A 17,367-nucleotide genomic window follows, 5' to 3' on the forward strand; every position below is an offset into this window, starting at 1 on the left:
TGAACGTTGTTTCAGCTGTTATCAAGGACATAAATATTACAGATACGAAAGACATCACTGGCGCTTTAGCTCATCTAATAAGATGATGGACTCATGCAGGGAGACCCGGGTTCAATTCTTGATGTGAACATAGTTTTTTTTAGAGTTTATTTTTTACATTAATGGTTTTTTTTTTTTTACAGTAAGATGCCTACATTTTAATTTGAGACTCGCCGAACGGCATTGAATTCACAATTAAAAAAGATGTGGGTTCAACTTTCATTTTGGAAAATTTTCAAGCAAGGGAAGGGAATGATCTGAGCGTGCAGGAGGACTGACCCATCATAAACCTTTGTCGGCTGTGCTGAAGAGACCGGTACAGAACCAAATTATTTAATTAATTAGCTGCGTGTTCTCCTGTCCCCCCCCCCCCCCACACACACACACAAGGGACTGTTTCAGCTGTTATTTTCGTTAAGGAGTGTGCACGTACAGCATGCGCGCCTCGTGCACGAGCCTACTATTGAAGCTGCCGTTACGCTTTTGCCCTGAGGGGGCAATCGCGAGCATAGAAATTAAAAACTCCGTAAAGTCCCTTTAAATAGTAAATATTAATGTGAATGGTTTGTTGTACTAGATTAGAATCTAGACGATCTTTTAACTTAATCCACAGGATGGCTTGACAGTGTTGGACCTTTGTTTGCAGAAAATCGTGAATTTAACTTAAATTGCAATTTCTGATAGAAAAATTGCATTTAAATCTTTTCCTAAAATCGTTCAACCCTATTCCTGAGGGTTTTAAAAACTCCCAGCCTGGTTCATTACTCAAAACCGCAATCATGGGTAAGACTGCCGGCCTGACTGCTGTCCAGAAGGCCATCATTGACACCCTCAAGCAAGAGGGTAAGGCACAGAAAGAAATTTCTGAATGAATAGGCTGTTCCCAGAGTGCTGTATCAAGGCACCTCAGTGGGAAGTCTGTGGGAAGGAAAAAGTGTGGCAGAAAACGCTGTACAACGAGAAGAGGTGACCGGACCCTGAGGAAGATTGTGGAGAAGGACCGATTCCAGACCTTGGGGGACCTGCGGAAGCAGTGGACTGAGTCTGGAGTAGAAACATCCAGAGCCACCGTGTACAGGCGTGTGCAGGAAATGGGCTACAGGTGCCGCATTCCCCAGGTTAAGCCACTTTTGACACAGAAACAGCGGCAGAAGCGCCTGACCTGGTCTACAGAGGAGCAGCACTGGACTGTTGCTCAGTGGTCCAAAATATATTTTTTTGAATGAAAGCAAATTTTGCATGCCATTTGAAAATCAAGGTGCCAGAGTCTGGAGGAAGACTGGGCAGACCGAAATGCCAGAATGCCTGAAGTCCAGTGTCAAGTACCCACAGTCAGTGATGGTCTGGGGTGCCATGTCAGCTGCTGGTGTTGGTCCACTGTGTTTTATCAAGGGCAGGGTCAATGCAGCTAGCTATCAGGAGATTTTGGAGCACTGCTGAAAAGCTTTATGGAGATGAAGATTTAATTTTTCAGCACAACCTGGCACCTGCTCACAGTGTCAAAACCACTGGTAAATGGTTTACTGACCATCCTGGGCCTCCATAACACCTCAGCAGTGCCACAGGCTGATTGCCTCCATGCCACGCCGCATTGAAGCAGTCGTTTCTGCAAAAGGATTCCCAACCAAGTATTGAGTGCATAACTGAACATTATTATTTGAAGGTTGACTTTTTTGTAATAAAAACACTTTTCTTTTATTGGTCGGATGAAATATGCAAATTTTTTTAGATAGAAATTTTGGGTTTTCATGAGCTGTATGCCAAAATCATCAATATTAGAAACAATAAAAGGCTTGAACTACTTCAGTTGTGTGTAATGAATCTAATATATATGACAGTCTAATGTTTATCAGTACATTACAGACAATAATGAACTTTATCACACTATGCTATTTTTTGAGAAGGATCTGTATATTGGCTTGTGTTAATGTTAGCTTGTTGTTAGCAGTAGCTACAGCAGGCTGTGAAAATGGAAGCCAGTCCATCTGCTGGAGGATTCAGAGCAAATAAACCCTAACCCCAACCACTCAGGATGGTTTCACTCACTTCTTAATGTGACGAATCATTCATTCTGAAGTTGATAAAATACGGTCAGTTTGATTCAACCTTAAAAAGTGTCAACATAAAGGAGGACAGAGACCATAAGACAACAGATTTCTAAAAAACGCTGAGCAAAAAGCCCCACCAACATCTTTGTAAATCAAGGACATTGGGTTATCCATTAGTTCTGCTGAACCCTGCCACTTACACATTGAGGTGTTTTTGGTTCAAACAAAGAACCAAAGTCATTTATTTTGTGTTTACATATAAACATGACATAAGCCCACATTCTGCTCCACCACGTACAGCAGAGACGAGCAGCCGTTCCAGTGCCGGGTCAAACCCAGTCATCAGCAGGTCTACTGAAAGCCACACAAACACTGTGGTTTTATTCTTTTGGTTTCACAAAAACATTTTTAGATTCAGTGATAAACTTGGGGTCCTTTCACACATGTCCAGTTAAACAGAAACCTGGTTAAAACAGGCTTTTGAGGGGAGGAAGCAACACCAGAGGGGTCTCTTAATAACACAACCGTAATACTTTCACAGCACTGATCCTTTTAGGGAAGAGTTTAATTTATCCTGGACAACTGGAAAGTTTCAGAATAACTGTTTTTTTTTCCTACAGCTGCCCTGGAATTTTCAGAGGAGGATTTCAAAGTGGTGGCCAGCGGTCCCAGGAGGCCCCCTCTGAGCAAACCAGCTGAGAAGAACCCCGACACCTTCCGGAGGATCTTCAGTGCTCATAAGAAGGTCAGAAACAAGTTACATCAGGGCTTACTTGCACCACAGGTCAGAAACCTTGTTGTTAAAGACGTGTTGTTTTATGAAAGACTCTGCTGTGATTCCACTACTCCGGTCTCAGTTCCAGCATTAATCTGTTTGAGTTTCTCCCTCACTCTTTTGAATCTACTCTATTTTGGTTCTATATACAGGAAATCTAATTAAAATGAAAAGGGAAGGAAAATGTTTTAAAATGAAAGTTTTTTTTTTTAAACAATGAATATATAAAAAATAAATCAAATGAATAAAATACATTAAAGGTGTGGTACTCTAGGGATGTGTGTTGGTGAAGTTATGGTGATACCGGTGAGACAATAAAATATATTACAAATACATCCTAACACTGTTTCAGTTTTAAACATTGTGCTCCATCCCTGTGTATGAACTCACAAGTTGCTTCTTGATGCCACAGATATGTGATGATTTAGATTGTTTCTTTATTTTACTCCAGAATAAGAGAAATTAAATTATTACAAAAGCAGTTCAATTAGTTAAATTAGTAATTCAAATTATTCTAAAACGCTGCAGTCAGTGTGTGCATGCGTGTGTGTGTGTGTGTTACACATATAGGACTGCATGAGACAGTGTGGCTTCGTCAAATCCATGCATCTTATTTCTTGGTTGAAGTAATGGCTCGAGAAAATAAGATCTATTTCATAAATGATGTCTCAATAGTGTTTATGATAATGTTTTATCTTATTTTTGGTCTGGGAGGTGTAACATATCACGATACAAGCCTTTTAAAGTGTTACAAGAGGAGATAAATGCATGAATTTAAACTTCATGTTTGGAGACCAACCTTCACTGTTTGGAGGCTCACGCTGGTGAGGAGACACAATTAGTTCTAGTAACAGCTGGGCTCCCAAGACTTATTCTGACAGGATGGAAGTTATGGGACCCCTAAGGATTCCAGTTGGATGATTGGAGGATTATTTAGAATTGGAATGAACAAACTGATTTCAGTGGTGAAGGGTTAAATGAGTGAGTGAACCCACTACCAAGGATGAACTCTGCTCTGAAAGGAGCTCTAGGATGGACACAAATAAAGGAACTGTAATGTAGAGGTAAAGTAGGGCAGGGCCAACGTTGGCAGCTGTCATACGGTCCATTTGAAATGTTTGACTTTCATTTGGCTTGTTCTGTGACAGGTTAGAGCAGTCTCATGTTAGTTTTGTCACGAAAACATTGAGATACCTCACATACTCATGGCATCTAAAAAAATTACATTTTTTCCTCAAAATAAAGAATAATTTTTGTCACAGTTGAAACCTGCCATCCTAGAAAAACTTCGTCCAATCAGTGTGTATGAATTATAAACTGGCGTTTTGATTTTGCACCACTTAGATGTAGCCATCCTTACACTGTCAAAAATGTAACTAGGTAACTTTTACTTTGAGTACATTTTATTTACGATACTTTTTACTTTTACTTGAGTAAAAATTTAGGCAAGTACTTTTACTTGTACTTGAGTAAAAAATAATCAAAGTATTGGTACTCGTACTTGAGTAGGAAATTTTAGTACTCTTTCCACTTCTGATTACAATATATTGATACATTCAGTCAGATGATATTAGCTATTTTTACACTGAATTTATTATAGGACAATTAAACAGTCCAAACTGATATTTAACATGTTTAACGTGAGGTATCTGAACCACGAGAGGGATTTACATTTAAATGTAAAACAAAACCCTTTGCACACTGCTGCCAACTAGAGGTCGGTATTTGAATTGTAACTAAAGACAAGAAAATATGTACATAAATGTTTGCATGTAAATCCTTCCAAAAATTAGATACTTGGCTTTTGAATATTGATATAATACTGCTGGGGAAAAAATATCACGATATACTGCTATATCAATATTTTATTACATCCCTATGGTACACTGAAAAAAAACATTTTTAAACTCTTATTTCTGATTATAAGTCTGAGTTTTCCATGCAGGCTGGCCATGAAAATAGTCTCCTACACATATCTCCTGCATTAGCTACTGAAAATAGACGGTTAAATGCTAGGATTTGAAAATTCTTACAGATCTACCTCACAGTCACTTAACATTCATGGACTCCCCCATCTTGGCTCGCGACAAGGAAGGCTGTTATTGGTTTAGCATCCAGAACAGCAGAGAACGTCTTGGCTAGTAGAAGCTAGTTGGTATTAGCAACTCCACCACACAGCAGAACTCCTCCAGGCTTGTGTTATTTGTGGAGATAAAACATCAATGTTGCAAGTCAGTGTTAGAGTTGTGTTGCTGTTATCCAATCAGAGGAGAGATGTCCAAATATCAGGAAATGAGACTCCAAATCCTGTCGTGTTCTGCACAACTCTGATGTGGCTCACTTCTAGTTTGAGTTAAACAAGTGAACCACATCTTTAAATAGTTTCTTGTGCCTTCTCATTTCATTATTTATTTTACTATTTATGTTTTATTATATTTCCTGCTTTATTTTTTCGGTTTGGTTTGTAGCAAAACCTTCATTTTTTTGTCACTTAATAATGTTAATGTCTGAAACTGAGCTGCACTTGACTTCAGACCGTCTCTGTGGTGAGATGAGTCAGGAACATTTCTTGTGATTGTTTTTTCTATTTAATTGGAGCAAGAACTGTAAAACCCATGCTTGATTTGTTACATCTGAGGAGATCTAGATGCTCCTGTGGGGACGAAACTGTCCTCCTACACCCGCTCTGTGTGTGTGTGTTTGTGTGTGTGTGCTTGTGTGTGTGTGTGTGTGTGTGTGTGTGTGTGTGTTTGTGTGTGTGTGTTGGCAGAGCTGAGGAGCTTCACTGCATTGATGAGGGGAAAGATCAGACTTTTTTTTCTTCAGATCTATGAGCTACTCGTCTTTTCTTTATCCGTGAGCTAATGGCTTTTCTCTCTGTGGTACACGGGCCGAGCTGACCAGAGATCAGACTTATTGATCTCATAAGAAGCCTTTTTATCGCAGCTGAATCAATGGCATCAGCAGGCTTCAGCAGAGGTGTGAGTCTTGAGCTTGTGCTTTCTGAGTTATCAATGGAAAATACCTGTAAACATCTGGAGGAGGCGGTGTCCTGCTGTGAGATGTTGGGTTTGATTTTCTCTTTTTAACCTGTAGTTAGTTTCCGTTAACCAGCAGCGTGACCTGGACAGATGGCTAAGTCTTTGTCCAGAAGGACTTCAATACAAACTCACCGGTTTCTGTGGTTGTCCAGTAGGGATGTGTATTGGTGAAATTCTGGCGATACGATACTTATCACGATACAGGGTAGACGATACGATATATCACGATATATTGCGATGCATTCAGTCGGACAATTATAGCGATTTTTTTAGACTAAAATTATTATAGGAAAATTCAATAAATGGTCCAAACTGATACTTAACACGATTAACATGAGGTATCTGAACCATAACAGAGGGATTTACATTTCAGTGGTGGAAACAAACTCCATTGCACCCTACTGCTGACTAGCGGACGGCATTTGATTTGCACCAAAAGAAAAGAAAATACACAAATGTTTGCACGTAAATTCTTCCAAAAAAATCGATACACAGCTTTTGAACATCGATATAATATCGCAGGAAAAAATATTGCGATATATTGCTATATCGATATTTTCTGACATTCCTTTTGTCCAGGTTTGTCCTCATGCGCTCTCTTATTCAGATATAGAGTCCTGTTAGTCATCATCTCAGTCTCCGCATTTGACCCATCCCCATGGGGAGCGGTGAGGTGCAGCTGTGGCTACGTTCGGGAATTATTTGGTGGTTTAACCCCCGGTTCAACTCCTTAAAGCTGAGCATCAAGCAGGGAGGCATCAGGCCCCATTTTTAAAGTCTTTGGTACGACCCGACCAGGATTTGGGTTCTGATCTCCCAGTCCCAGGGCGGACACTCTACCACTAGGCCAATGAGAAAGTAGTCCTTTGACAGACGTAGAATGAAAATGAAATAATTGTTTCTGAGAGAAATGGATCACCCTGCCCTTTATAACTCATGTTATTTTTTAAATTATTTCATCTGCTCAGTGTGTTTTGTATCACATTGTTGTCTCTGTGTGCTCTCTGTATGCGTTTGTGTGTGGACCTGTTCAGGGTCGCTGGGCGGTTGTGTTGAATGCCTTCTGCAGTAGGTGTAGCAGACACAACAAAGCCTCATTCTCTGTGTTTTGCTCCAAATCTAAAGCTACCTCTACTTTTGCTTGCTGGCTGCTCCTGTCTCTGGACCACTTTGTTCTGCTGGCAGGTTTAAATGAAAACAATCTCCTTACTAACCTTACCTTCCTCCCCAGCTCTCGCACCATATCCCATCAGCATAAATGAGCTCTGAGTTGAGCTCATTATAAAAGCAATAGCCCTTGGTAGTGAGCAGCAATCATCTAGAGCCTAATTATAGAAAACTGAACCATGCTGTTAGCTTATTTAAGTTAAATCACAGAGAAGTATCAGATCTGGGTTATTTTAAGAAGTCAAAATCCACTTATTTATATTCAGGACTCTCCAGTAAATTGAGGGCAGACTTTTAAAAATCTTAATAAATCAACATTATTTTTGTTTTCCTACTGGTTTCTTTTTATGAGTGGTGCCTCGAGTCCTCCTTCTGGAACAGGAGCCTAATTTATAAAAGATGTGCTTGGGTTCCATTTCTGAGCCGTTGCCATGCTGGTCCACTGGCAGGGAAGTGATTTTGCTCTTGAGCCCAGCAGCGTGAGGACTTTTTCTGGGCTTGCCCAGCATCCTGCCTGCCTCTTTTCTCCCTGCCATGCTGCTCGACAGCAAGTGGGGGGTGAGTGTCTGTCTGTGTCTTTCAGATGACTGTTGCAGGCTTTAATTTGCTGTGTTGATGTTCCAGCTCTGCAGAGTTCATCCACAAACTCCTCTTTTGTTTCTCATTATTAACCCTGTGGTGAAGCCTGGGCCTGCCAACTTCGTCTCCCCTCTTTTCTTTACTCTGTCCATCTTTTGTTTTTCATTACGGACGCCCTGGCAACCGCCAACCACAGGTTTGGTAAAGGGGGGCAGGAAACAAGCCAACGACGAGGGTGTGTGTGTGTTTCCTGCTGTCTGATCAGAGCGGGACGACTCTCACTAGCTTTTATCCTGTTTCATGTGCTGCTCTGTGTTTGTGCTTAGCTTTCCATAACTCCTGCCAAGTCTTTAACCTTTTACTCTTGTCCTCAGAATCTGATGGAAAAAGTATCTAAATTTGAGAAAATTCTAGTGAAATTGTGAAAAATGGCTTTTCATTAAAGGATCGGTGAAGAGAATTGAGATTCAGATGCAGCAAAAATCAAGAGACACAAAGTTCAGCTCTACAGTCTAAGCCAGGGGTGTCAAACTCATTTTAGCTCAGGGGCCACATTGAGGGAAATCTAGTCCCAAGTGGGCCGGACCGGTAAATTAAAAACAACTTCAGATTGTTTTCTTTGTTTTAATACAATCAATATAAAACAAAGCTGGAGCCTGAGGACAGTGTATCCAAAATAGTACAAGTACAACACCTGAAGTGTACTTGAAAATTTGAAAAAAAAAAAAAAATTCAATAAATTAAAAATACATTCCTTAGTGATTCAAAGAGCTTACAGATCACATGGCTAGATCAGTTTCATGCAGCACTTAAAGTATATTTACTTTACATCTTTTAGCTTTCACCGGCACATCAACATCAGAAGTCACATCCTGAGTGGCGGCCAACTTCAGGATGTGATTCAAGTTCTTGTGTGAGCCTTGAGCGCAGCTTTGTTTTATTTATACTCATTACAGAGGAAACTTGCTCACAAAGATAAGCTTATTTTCACTCTACATTGTAAAGTATGAAAATAAAGTTTACACAACCATCTCGCGGGATGGATTTAACCCGCTTGCGGGCCAGATTCGGCCCGCGGGCCGCATTTTTGACATCCCTGGTCTAAATTGTTAGATTATTGTTAACCCCACCATGTAATAAAGTTAAACTGAAATGCTGTCACTTTAACTTTTTAAAGAAAAAAATTCAACAAATCAAATCAAAGATACTTTATTAATCCCAGAGGGAAATTACAATATGAATTAGTTTTTGTTTGGAGTTTTCTCGTTTTCATGGATGTTCAGACAAAGAGAGTGAATGAAGAGAAGCAGAAAGGAGAGATGTCGCTGTTTTAACCTGCTACTGAAATGGTGCATGTGTCTTTGTTACATCAGCATGAAATCTGAACAGATGAATTAATGAGCACATGTGCTACCTTTTCTTTATCTGGGCTAGCGGTTTTAGCCTACAGCTTCAAACAACAAGATAAATATAGATTCTGTGTGAAGTTTGTCTACAAACATTTTTCATCACAAGTTTCTTCAAATGGACTCAAGAGTTTCCACTTTCAGGTGTGTTCATGTCTTGTGTGTCCTTGTTTCAGTCTCCCACCAAAGCTGTGTACAACGCCAGGCACTGGACCGTGGAGAGCGAAGAGGAGCCTCCTCCTCCCTTCTTCTCCCGCTCACACACAGCTCCTGTAAGAACACAAAGCTGACTTCAGATGTGTGTGCAAAGAAGAAAAATTCAGTGACTTCACTTCAATGTTCTCCCTCTCTCCAGGCTTCGGTGTCTGCTGTAGGCACCAGTAAGGAGCCCGCAGTCTCTCAGAAGGATGATGGAGTCTTCAAGGCTCCTCCACCTCCTCCTAAAGTCACCAAGTGTGTTACCGTCCCCACTGACCCCTGCCAGGACACCGTCACTGCACTCAAGTGTCATAGAGAACACAAGGAGGTAAACCTTCCTGCTCTCTTCTTAAACATGTCTGTTGCATCCTCACCAATAAGAAGTCCCAGAATGCATCACTTCAGTTTCAGAGACAACATGGTACAGAGACCAGATACGCTGCTAAGAGTACCCAGCATGTAATGTTTACTCTGAAGTGCTTAAGTTAAAGGGATGTTATGGAAGTTTGACAGCCGAAACATGTATAGAAATAATAAATTTCTTCTTCATACATTCTCCTGCAATGCCCTGGTCCTGTAGAATGAGCCCTGGCATTTTTACTGTGATTGCCAGTTTTTCTGTAAAATCACAGAAAAAGAGAGCTGCTCGGGTCGAGCAGGCTGCTTCATGCACGTTCATGCTCAGACATAGCCCGTAGCATTTGCTATCTGTAGCTTTAGCAGCAGAGAGAGAGGCAGTGCCAACTCAGGGACTTTGTCGCTGTTCCTAACACCTAGTGACAAACTTAGCTACATTTCTGAGGACCCTTAGCTACTTTCTGTAGAACTTTCTTCTATTTCCTGCAGATTAGCAACAAAATAGCCATTTTTGCTCCGAACCGTTCTTTGGATTGACGTTGTTTCAGCTGTCATCAAGGATATAAACGTTACAGATACTTCAAATGTTACTGTTGTGTGTCTCATCTTGTAAGATGTCTGACTCTCATGCAGAAGACCTGGGTTCGACTCTGGTTGTGAAAATAACTTGCCATATTAAGTTTCTTTTTTACATTACTGATATATTTTTTTACAATAATAAGACACCCAAATTTGTATTTGAGACTTGCCGAACGGCATTGAATTCACAGATAAAAAAAATGTGGGTTCAACTTTCATTTTGGAACAATTTTTTAAGCAAGGGAAGGGAATGATCTGAGCATGCAGGAAGACTGACCCATCTTAAACCTTTGTCGGCTGTGCTGAAGAGAAAGGTACAGAACCAAATTATTTAATTAATTAGCTGCGTGTTCTCCTGTCCTCTGTCCTCCGGGACACACACACACGCACACGCACACACACACGCACGCACGCACGCACGCACGCACGCACGCACGCACACACACACACACACACACACACACACACACACACACACACACACACACACACACACACACACACACACACACACACACACACAGGACTGTCTCAGCTGTTATTTTCGTTAAGGAGTGTGCACGTACAGCATGCGCGCCTCGTGCACGAGCCTACTATTGAAGCTGCCGTTACGCTTTTGGCCTGAGGGGGCAATCGCGCGCATAAAAATTCAAAAGTCCAAAAAGTCCCTTTAAAACATCTTTCAGTGAAAGATTATAAAAGTCAAGTACACACACACACACACACACGTTTCTCTTGGTAGTAATAGACCTGTAGAACATTTTTCTCCTTGTGTTTGCGCTCATCTCCCCTCTCCTTTGTGTTCTCCAGCTGTACACCGTCGTCCAGCATGTGAAACACTTTAACGACGTGGTGGAGTTTGGAGAGAACCAGGAGTTTACGGATGACTTTGAATACCTCGCTACTGGTCTGAAGAGTGGACAGCCACTAAACACACGATGCCTTAGGTGAGAAAACGCAGTCATTAGGGTTTATGTTTGGACTTTTTCCCTCCTGCTTAATAAAGTAGCAGGTTGTTTATGTCAGTTTTGTTGTGCTGGGTCTCTTCAGTGTGATCAGCCTGGCTTCCCGCTGTGCCATGCCTAGCTTCAGGATGCACCTCAGGGCCAGAGGGAAGGTAGCCCAGGTCTTCAAAACGCTAAACGACGCCCCACAACACCCGGTAACGACCACACACACACACACACAGTTGCACAATAATGACAGAAAAACAAAGCGTTGCTGGTTCACCTCGGACCAGATGAAGGATGGATAATTTTTCAGATCCTGGTTCAGGATGGGTTTTCATAAGCCCCTCTCTTCTGTTTCCTGCTTGTTGACAGGTTTCAGCAGAAATCTTCCCCTCATCTTGACTTTGTCTCTTTGCAGAACTTGGCCCTGTGCACAGCCTCTCTAATGTATATCCTGAGCCGAGATCGGCTGAATATGGACCTGGATCGGTCTTGTCTGGACCTGATGATCCGCCTGCTAGAACTGGATCAGGATCAAGGAAGCGGGGCCGGGGCTGACTCCACCGTCCAGTTCAGTGCCAGAGAGCTCGCCAAGATTAAGGAGAAGATCAGGAAACTGTGCGACACTGTCCACAACAAACACCTGGACCTACAGAACATAACGGTACACACAGCTAGAAGTCCAGTTTTTCATTCAAAAAGAACACTCCTTGTCAGAACTTTATGGATTCGGTATTTTCAGATGATTTTTTTAGACTAGTATTGTTTTAAACCGAGTAGCTCCTTAGTCAGGATGACTCACAACACCCTCATCTTTCAGGATACTTTCAGCAGCAGTGCTGGAGCAGAGGAAAAGAAAGCAGGTGTTTGTGTCGTAGACCTTAAAACCCAAAGTAAAGACAATCTTTACCTTTCTTTCTCTGCCTTCAGACAGGTCATTTAGCCATGGAGACGCTGCTTTCCCTGACCTCAAAACGAGCAGGAGATTGGTTCAAAGAGGAGCTGCGGCTGCTGGGAGGACTGGACCACATAGTGGATAAAGGTGTTTACTGGGGGAGGGAAGCTGCTACTTCCTATGCTTTCTGAGTGTTTCTGGTGTTTGAAGTGTTCTTTCTTCACAGTGAAGGAGTGTGTAGATAACCTAATCCAGGAGGATGAGGAGGAGAAGCTGGTGTCGTCGCTGTGGGGAGCTGAACGGTGTTTACGGGTGCTGGAGAGTGTAAGTGGAACACAGCAGATAGAAGTCAGACTGTCAAACACATTTAGACTCTCATCAGGTACCAACAGCAGATCATGTTTAACATTTAGACCCTAAAGTGTAATGTTGGATCACATGTGACGTTCGCTGGGATTAGTCTGAAGAACCAATGACCTGACCACACAGTTTATATTCAGGTGACGGTCCACAACCCAGAGAACCAGAGCTACCTGATTGCCTACAAAGACTCGTCCCTCATCGTCTCTTCTGCAAAGTGAGTAAACCGTCAGTTTAAAACCGTTCACGAGCTGCTTCACCACCATGTGAGGCTGAAGCAACACAAGTCCACATGTGTTGGTTTCCTTCAGGCTGTCAACAAAAAGTGTGTGTGTGTGTGTGTGTGTGTGTTTGCCTTTATCCATTACAGATAGATTTGGCCTGTATATAAGGAGGAATGTGATTATTTATACAGTTTAAACATGCAGCCATTATTTATTTTTTCGCAGCTCGTTTTGCAACTCATGCTATGGCAGATGAGGGAGAAGCAGAAAGTGAGGGATTGGTTAGCAGACCTGCCAACAAGAAGAGGGTCCATGTGTCTCAGAAGTTTTTGTCCAAATATCAATAACAGTGGCCATGCTTGTGACCCTTGAAAAAACCTCACCATGCATTTTGCACAATCTGCAATTATGATGTAAGCCACCAGGGAGCTGCAGGTAATTAGTAAATTAGCCCTGGTGATGTGTGCATATGTGCTTTAAGCCAATTTAATATTACATTCTTGAGAATGGAAACACCTATTGCAATTTACAAAAGAAATATCCATCCATCCATCCATTTTCATCAGCTTATCCGGAGTCGGGTCGCGGGGGCAGTAGCCCAAGGCGAGAGGCCCAGACTTCCCTCTCCCCTGCCACTTGGGCCAGCTCCTCCGGGGGAATCCCAAGGCGTTCCCAGGCCAGGTGAGAGACATAGTCCCTCCACCGTGTCCTGGGTCTACCTTTAGGTCTCCTCCCGGTTGGACGTGCCTGGAAAACCTCACCAGGGAGGCATCCAGGAGGCATCCTGACCAGATGCCCGAGCCACTTCAACTGGCTCCTCTCGATGTGGAGGAGCAGCGGGTCTACTCCGAACCCCTCCTGAATGACCGAGCTTCTCACCCTGTATCTAAGGGAGAGCCCAGCCACTCTTCGGAGAAAACTCATTTCGGCCGCTTGTATGTGATCTCGTTCTTTCGGTCACTACCCAAAGCTCATGACCATAGGTGAGGGTTGGAACGTAGATCGACCGGTAAATCGAGAGCTTCGCCTTCTGACTCAGCTCTCTCTTCACCACGACAGACCGGTACAATGCCCACATCACTGCAGGTGCAGCACCAATCCATCTATCGATCTCACGCTCCAGTTTTCCCAAACTCCTCCACTTGGGGCAGGACCTCATCCCTGGCCCGGAGAAGGCATTCTACCCTTTTCCGAATCAAGACCATGGTCTCAGATTCAGAGGAGCTGATTCTCATCCCAGCTGCTTCACACTCTGCTGCAAACCGCTCCAGCGAAAGCTGAAGATCACGTTCTGATGAAGCCAACAGGACCACATCATCTGCAAAAAGCAGAGACCTGATCCTCAGGCCACCAAAACGGATGCCCTCCACACCTTGGCTGCGCCTAGAAATCCTGTCCATAAAGATTATGAACAGAATCAGTGACAAAGGGCAGCCTTGGCGGAGTCCAACTCTCACTGGGAACGAGCCCGACTTACTGCCAGCAATGCGGACCAAGCTCTAACACCGGTCATACAGGGACCTAACAGCCCGTGTCAGAGGGCCTGCTACCCCATACTCCCAGAGAACCCCCCACAGGGCCCCCCGAGGGACGCGGTCAAACGCCTTCTCCAAATCCACAAAACACATGTAGACTGGTTGGGCAAATTCCCACTCACCCTCCAGGATCCCCCTAAGGGTATAGCGCTGGCCCTGTGTTCCACGGCCAGGACGAAAACCACATTGCTTCTGAATTTGAGGTTCAACAATCTGACGGACCCTCCTCTCCAGAACCCCTGAATAGACCTTACCAGTTAGGCTCAATAGTGTGATCCCCCTGTATTTGGAACACACCCTGCGGTCCCCCTTTTTAAATAAGGGGACCACAACCCCGGTCTGCCAATCCAGTGGGACTGCCCCCGATGTCCACGCGTTATTGCAGAGCCGCGTCAGCCAACACAGCCCCACAACATCCAGAGCCTTAAGGAACTCCGGGTGGATCTCATCCATCCCCGGAGCCTTTCTACAGACGAGCTTTTTAACCACCTCAGTGACCTCAGCACCAGAGATTTGAGAGGCCACCCCAAACTCCCCAGACTCTGCTTCCTCACTGGAAGATGTGTCGGTGGGATTGAGGAGGTCTTCGAAGTATTCTGCCCACTGATCCACAACGTCCTGAGTAGAGGTCAGCAACACACCGTCCCCACTATAGATAGTGTTGGTAGCGCACTGCTTTCCCCCCCTGAGGCACCGGATGGTGGACCAGAATCTCCTCAAAGCCGTACGGAAGTCTTGCTCCATGGTCTCACCGAACTCCTCCCATGCCTGCGTTTTTGCATTGGCGACCACCCGAGCTGCGTTCCGCTTGGACTGCCGGTACCCGATAGCTACCTCTGGAGTCCCACAGGCCAAAAAGACCTGATAGGACTCTTTCTTCAGCTTGACAGCATCCCTAACCGCCGGTGTACACCAGTGGGTTCGGGGGTTGCCACCACGACAGGCACCAACGATCTTGCGACCACAGCTCTGGTCGGCCGCCTCAACAATGGAGGCACGGAACAGGGTTATTTCAGACTAAATGTCCCCTGCCTCCCCCGGAACATTTTGGAAGTTCTGTCGGAGGTGGGAATTGAAGCTCCTTCTGACAGGAGACTCTGCCAGACGTTCCCAGCAGACCCTCGTGATATGTTTGGGCCTGATTGGTCTGCCCGGCAGCCTCCCCCACCATCTGAGCCAACTCACCACCAGTTGACAGCTCCGCCCCTCTTTTCACCCAAGTGTCCAAGACATGCAGCCGCAGGTCAGATGAAACAACAACAGAGTCGAGCTGTGGCCTAAGGTATCCTGGTGCTAAGAGCACATATGGACACCTTTGTGTCTGAACATGGTGTTCATTATGGACAATCCATGACGGGCAAAGAAGTCCAATAACAAAACACCACTCGAATTCAGATCGGGGGGCCATTCCTCCCAACCACACCTCTCCAGGTCTCACTGTCGTTGCCCACGTGAGCGTTAAAGTCCCCCAGCAGAACGAGGGAATCACCGGAAGGAGCGCTTTCCAGCACCCTCTCCAAGGTCTCCAAAAAGGGTGGGTAGTCTGAACTGTAGTTTGGTGCATAAGCACAGACCACAGTCAGAACCCGTCCCCCCACACGTAGGCAGAGGGAGGCTACCCTCTCATTCACTGGGGTAAAAACCAACGTACAGGCACCAAGATGGGGGGCAACTGGTATGCCCACCCCTGCTTGGCGCCTCTCAGTGGGAGTAACTCCAGAGTGGTAGAAGTCCAACCCCTCTCAAGGAAACTGGTGCCAGAGCCAGAGAAGTGACATTCCATATGCCAAGAGCCAGCTTCTGTTGCCGAGGATCAGACCGCCAAGGTCCCCGCCCTCGACTACCACCCATCACACACTGCACACGACCCCTTTGGCCCCTCCCACGAGTGGTGAGCCCATGGGAAGGGGGACCCACATTTCCTCTTCGGGCTGTGCCCGCCGTGCTCCATGGGTGAAAGCCCGGCCACCAGGCGGTCGCCAACGTGCCCCACCTCCAGGCCTGGCTCCAGAGGGGGGGTCCCGGTGACCCACGTCCGGGCGAGGGAACACAGTTTCCATTTATATAATTCATCATAAGAGGTCTTCGGGCTGTTCTTTGTCTGATCCCTCACCTAGGACCTGTTTGCCTGGGTGACCCTACCAGAGGCAGAAAGCCTCAGAAAACTTAGCTCCTAGGATCATTGGGACACTCAAACCCCTCCATCACGGTGAGGTGGCAGCCCAGGGAGAGGCTTAATTTGTATTGAAATAATTTAATGCAAGTAACTTGTATAAGCACAAATACTATATAAGGAAAACTTAAGAGTTTTGCTGTTTAATATTAAAATATGTGATAGTTTGGAGTCAGGTCAGACTGTAAAAATGTCCATAACCTTACTAGTCAAAATAAGAACTAAGAACGTGTGTGTGTGTGTGTGTGTGTGTGTGTGCGCGCGTGCGTGCGTGTTTGTCAGGGCTTTGTTGCTTCATTTCCTGGTTTTGGCCTCATGTCAGTCACAGCGATGACCTTTGAACTCCCTGAATAGTCATTAAAAGGGGACAGAACTGACACGACCTCCCGCTTTAACTCAACTCTGCATTTCTGCTCTCGAGCCCCTTGGGTGTCGACGGCTGACAGATTGGGTTAATGTTCTGAACATTTTCAGGTTCACATCAGGAGGACTCTTCCTATTGTAATCGTCTCAGTCTGTCTAAATCACTTTCTTCTAAATGTTTCAAGTCAAATTTATTCTCTTATCTTACATCATTTTGAACTGGAATGTAAATATTCTTCTTAAACTGAAGTGAACTAATTTAACTTGTGACTGTCCTTCATTTGACTGGACCTCTGGCTTCATGGGGGTGGTGTGTGGTGGGGGTGGAGAACGATGAGTCTGAAGGATCAACAAAGGGCTGCTGTTTGGGCGGGTGACAGTCTGAACCTTCAGCTGTCCACTCCGTTAACCTGATTAACCCGCACATCTACAGGGTGAGCTGGAGAGGACCCGAGCTCTGCCGCCTAAACAATCACACAACATCAACTCTGTTCTTTTCATCTTTACACAGCTCTCCATCTCTTTCTCTCTCTCTCGCTGTCTCTCTCTCTCTCTCTCTCTCTCTCTCTCTCTCTCTCTCTCTCTCTCTCTCTCTCTCAAGTTGCCTCTTTTTCTGCTTCCACACATGCTGCTCAGACTCACCCATCTGCCTCTGAGAGCTTCAGCTGTCTCCGGGCC

At 44.5% G+C, this 17,367-nt stretch overlaps 1 protein-coding gene across 1 annotated transcript in view; it reads left to right on the forward strand.

The window, feature by feature from the left end:
• LOC129160731 (wings apart-like protein homolog) overlaps window positions 1-17,367 on the forward strand; it is a 33,484-nt gene that overhangs the window by 11,309 nt on the left and 4,808 nt on the right. Inside the window, exons 5-13 of the mRNA XM_070545803.1 lie at window positions 2,708-2,832; window positions 9,232-9,327; window positions 9,411-9,581; window positions 11,000-11,136; window positions 11,240-11,351; window positions 11,558-11,803; window positions 12,070-12,181; window positions 12,261-12,358; window positions 12,535-12,611. Coding sequence (XP_070401904.1) covers window positions 2,708-2,832; window positions 9,232-9,327; window positions 9,411-9,581; window positions 11,000-11,136; window positions 11,240-11,351; window positions 11,558-11,803; window positions 12,070-12,181; window positions 12,261-12,358; window positions 12,535-12,611 — 1,174 coding nt within the window. The remainder of the gene's footprint in view (window positions 1-2,707; window positions 2,833-9,231; window positions 9,328-9,410; window positions 9,582-10,999; window positions 11,137-11,239; window positions 11,352-11,557; window positions 11,804-12,069; window positions 12,182-12,260; window positions 12,359-12,534; window positions 12,612-17,367) is intronic.

This window comes from Nothobranchius furzeri, chromosome 16, assembly GCF_043380555.1.
Source record: "Nothobranchius furzeri strain GRZ-AD chromosome 16, NfurGRZ-RIMD1, whole genome shotgun sequence".
In the NCBI taxonomy this organism is placed as follows: domain Eukaryota; kingdom Metazoa; phylum Chordata; class Actinopteri; order Cyprinodontiformes; family Nothobranchiidae; genus Nothobranchius; species Nothobranchius furzeri.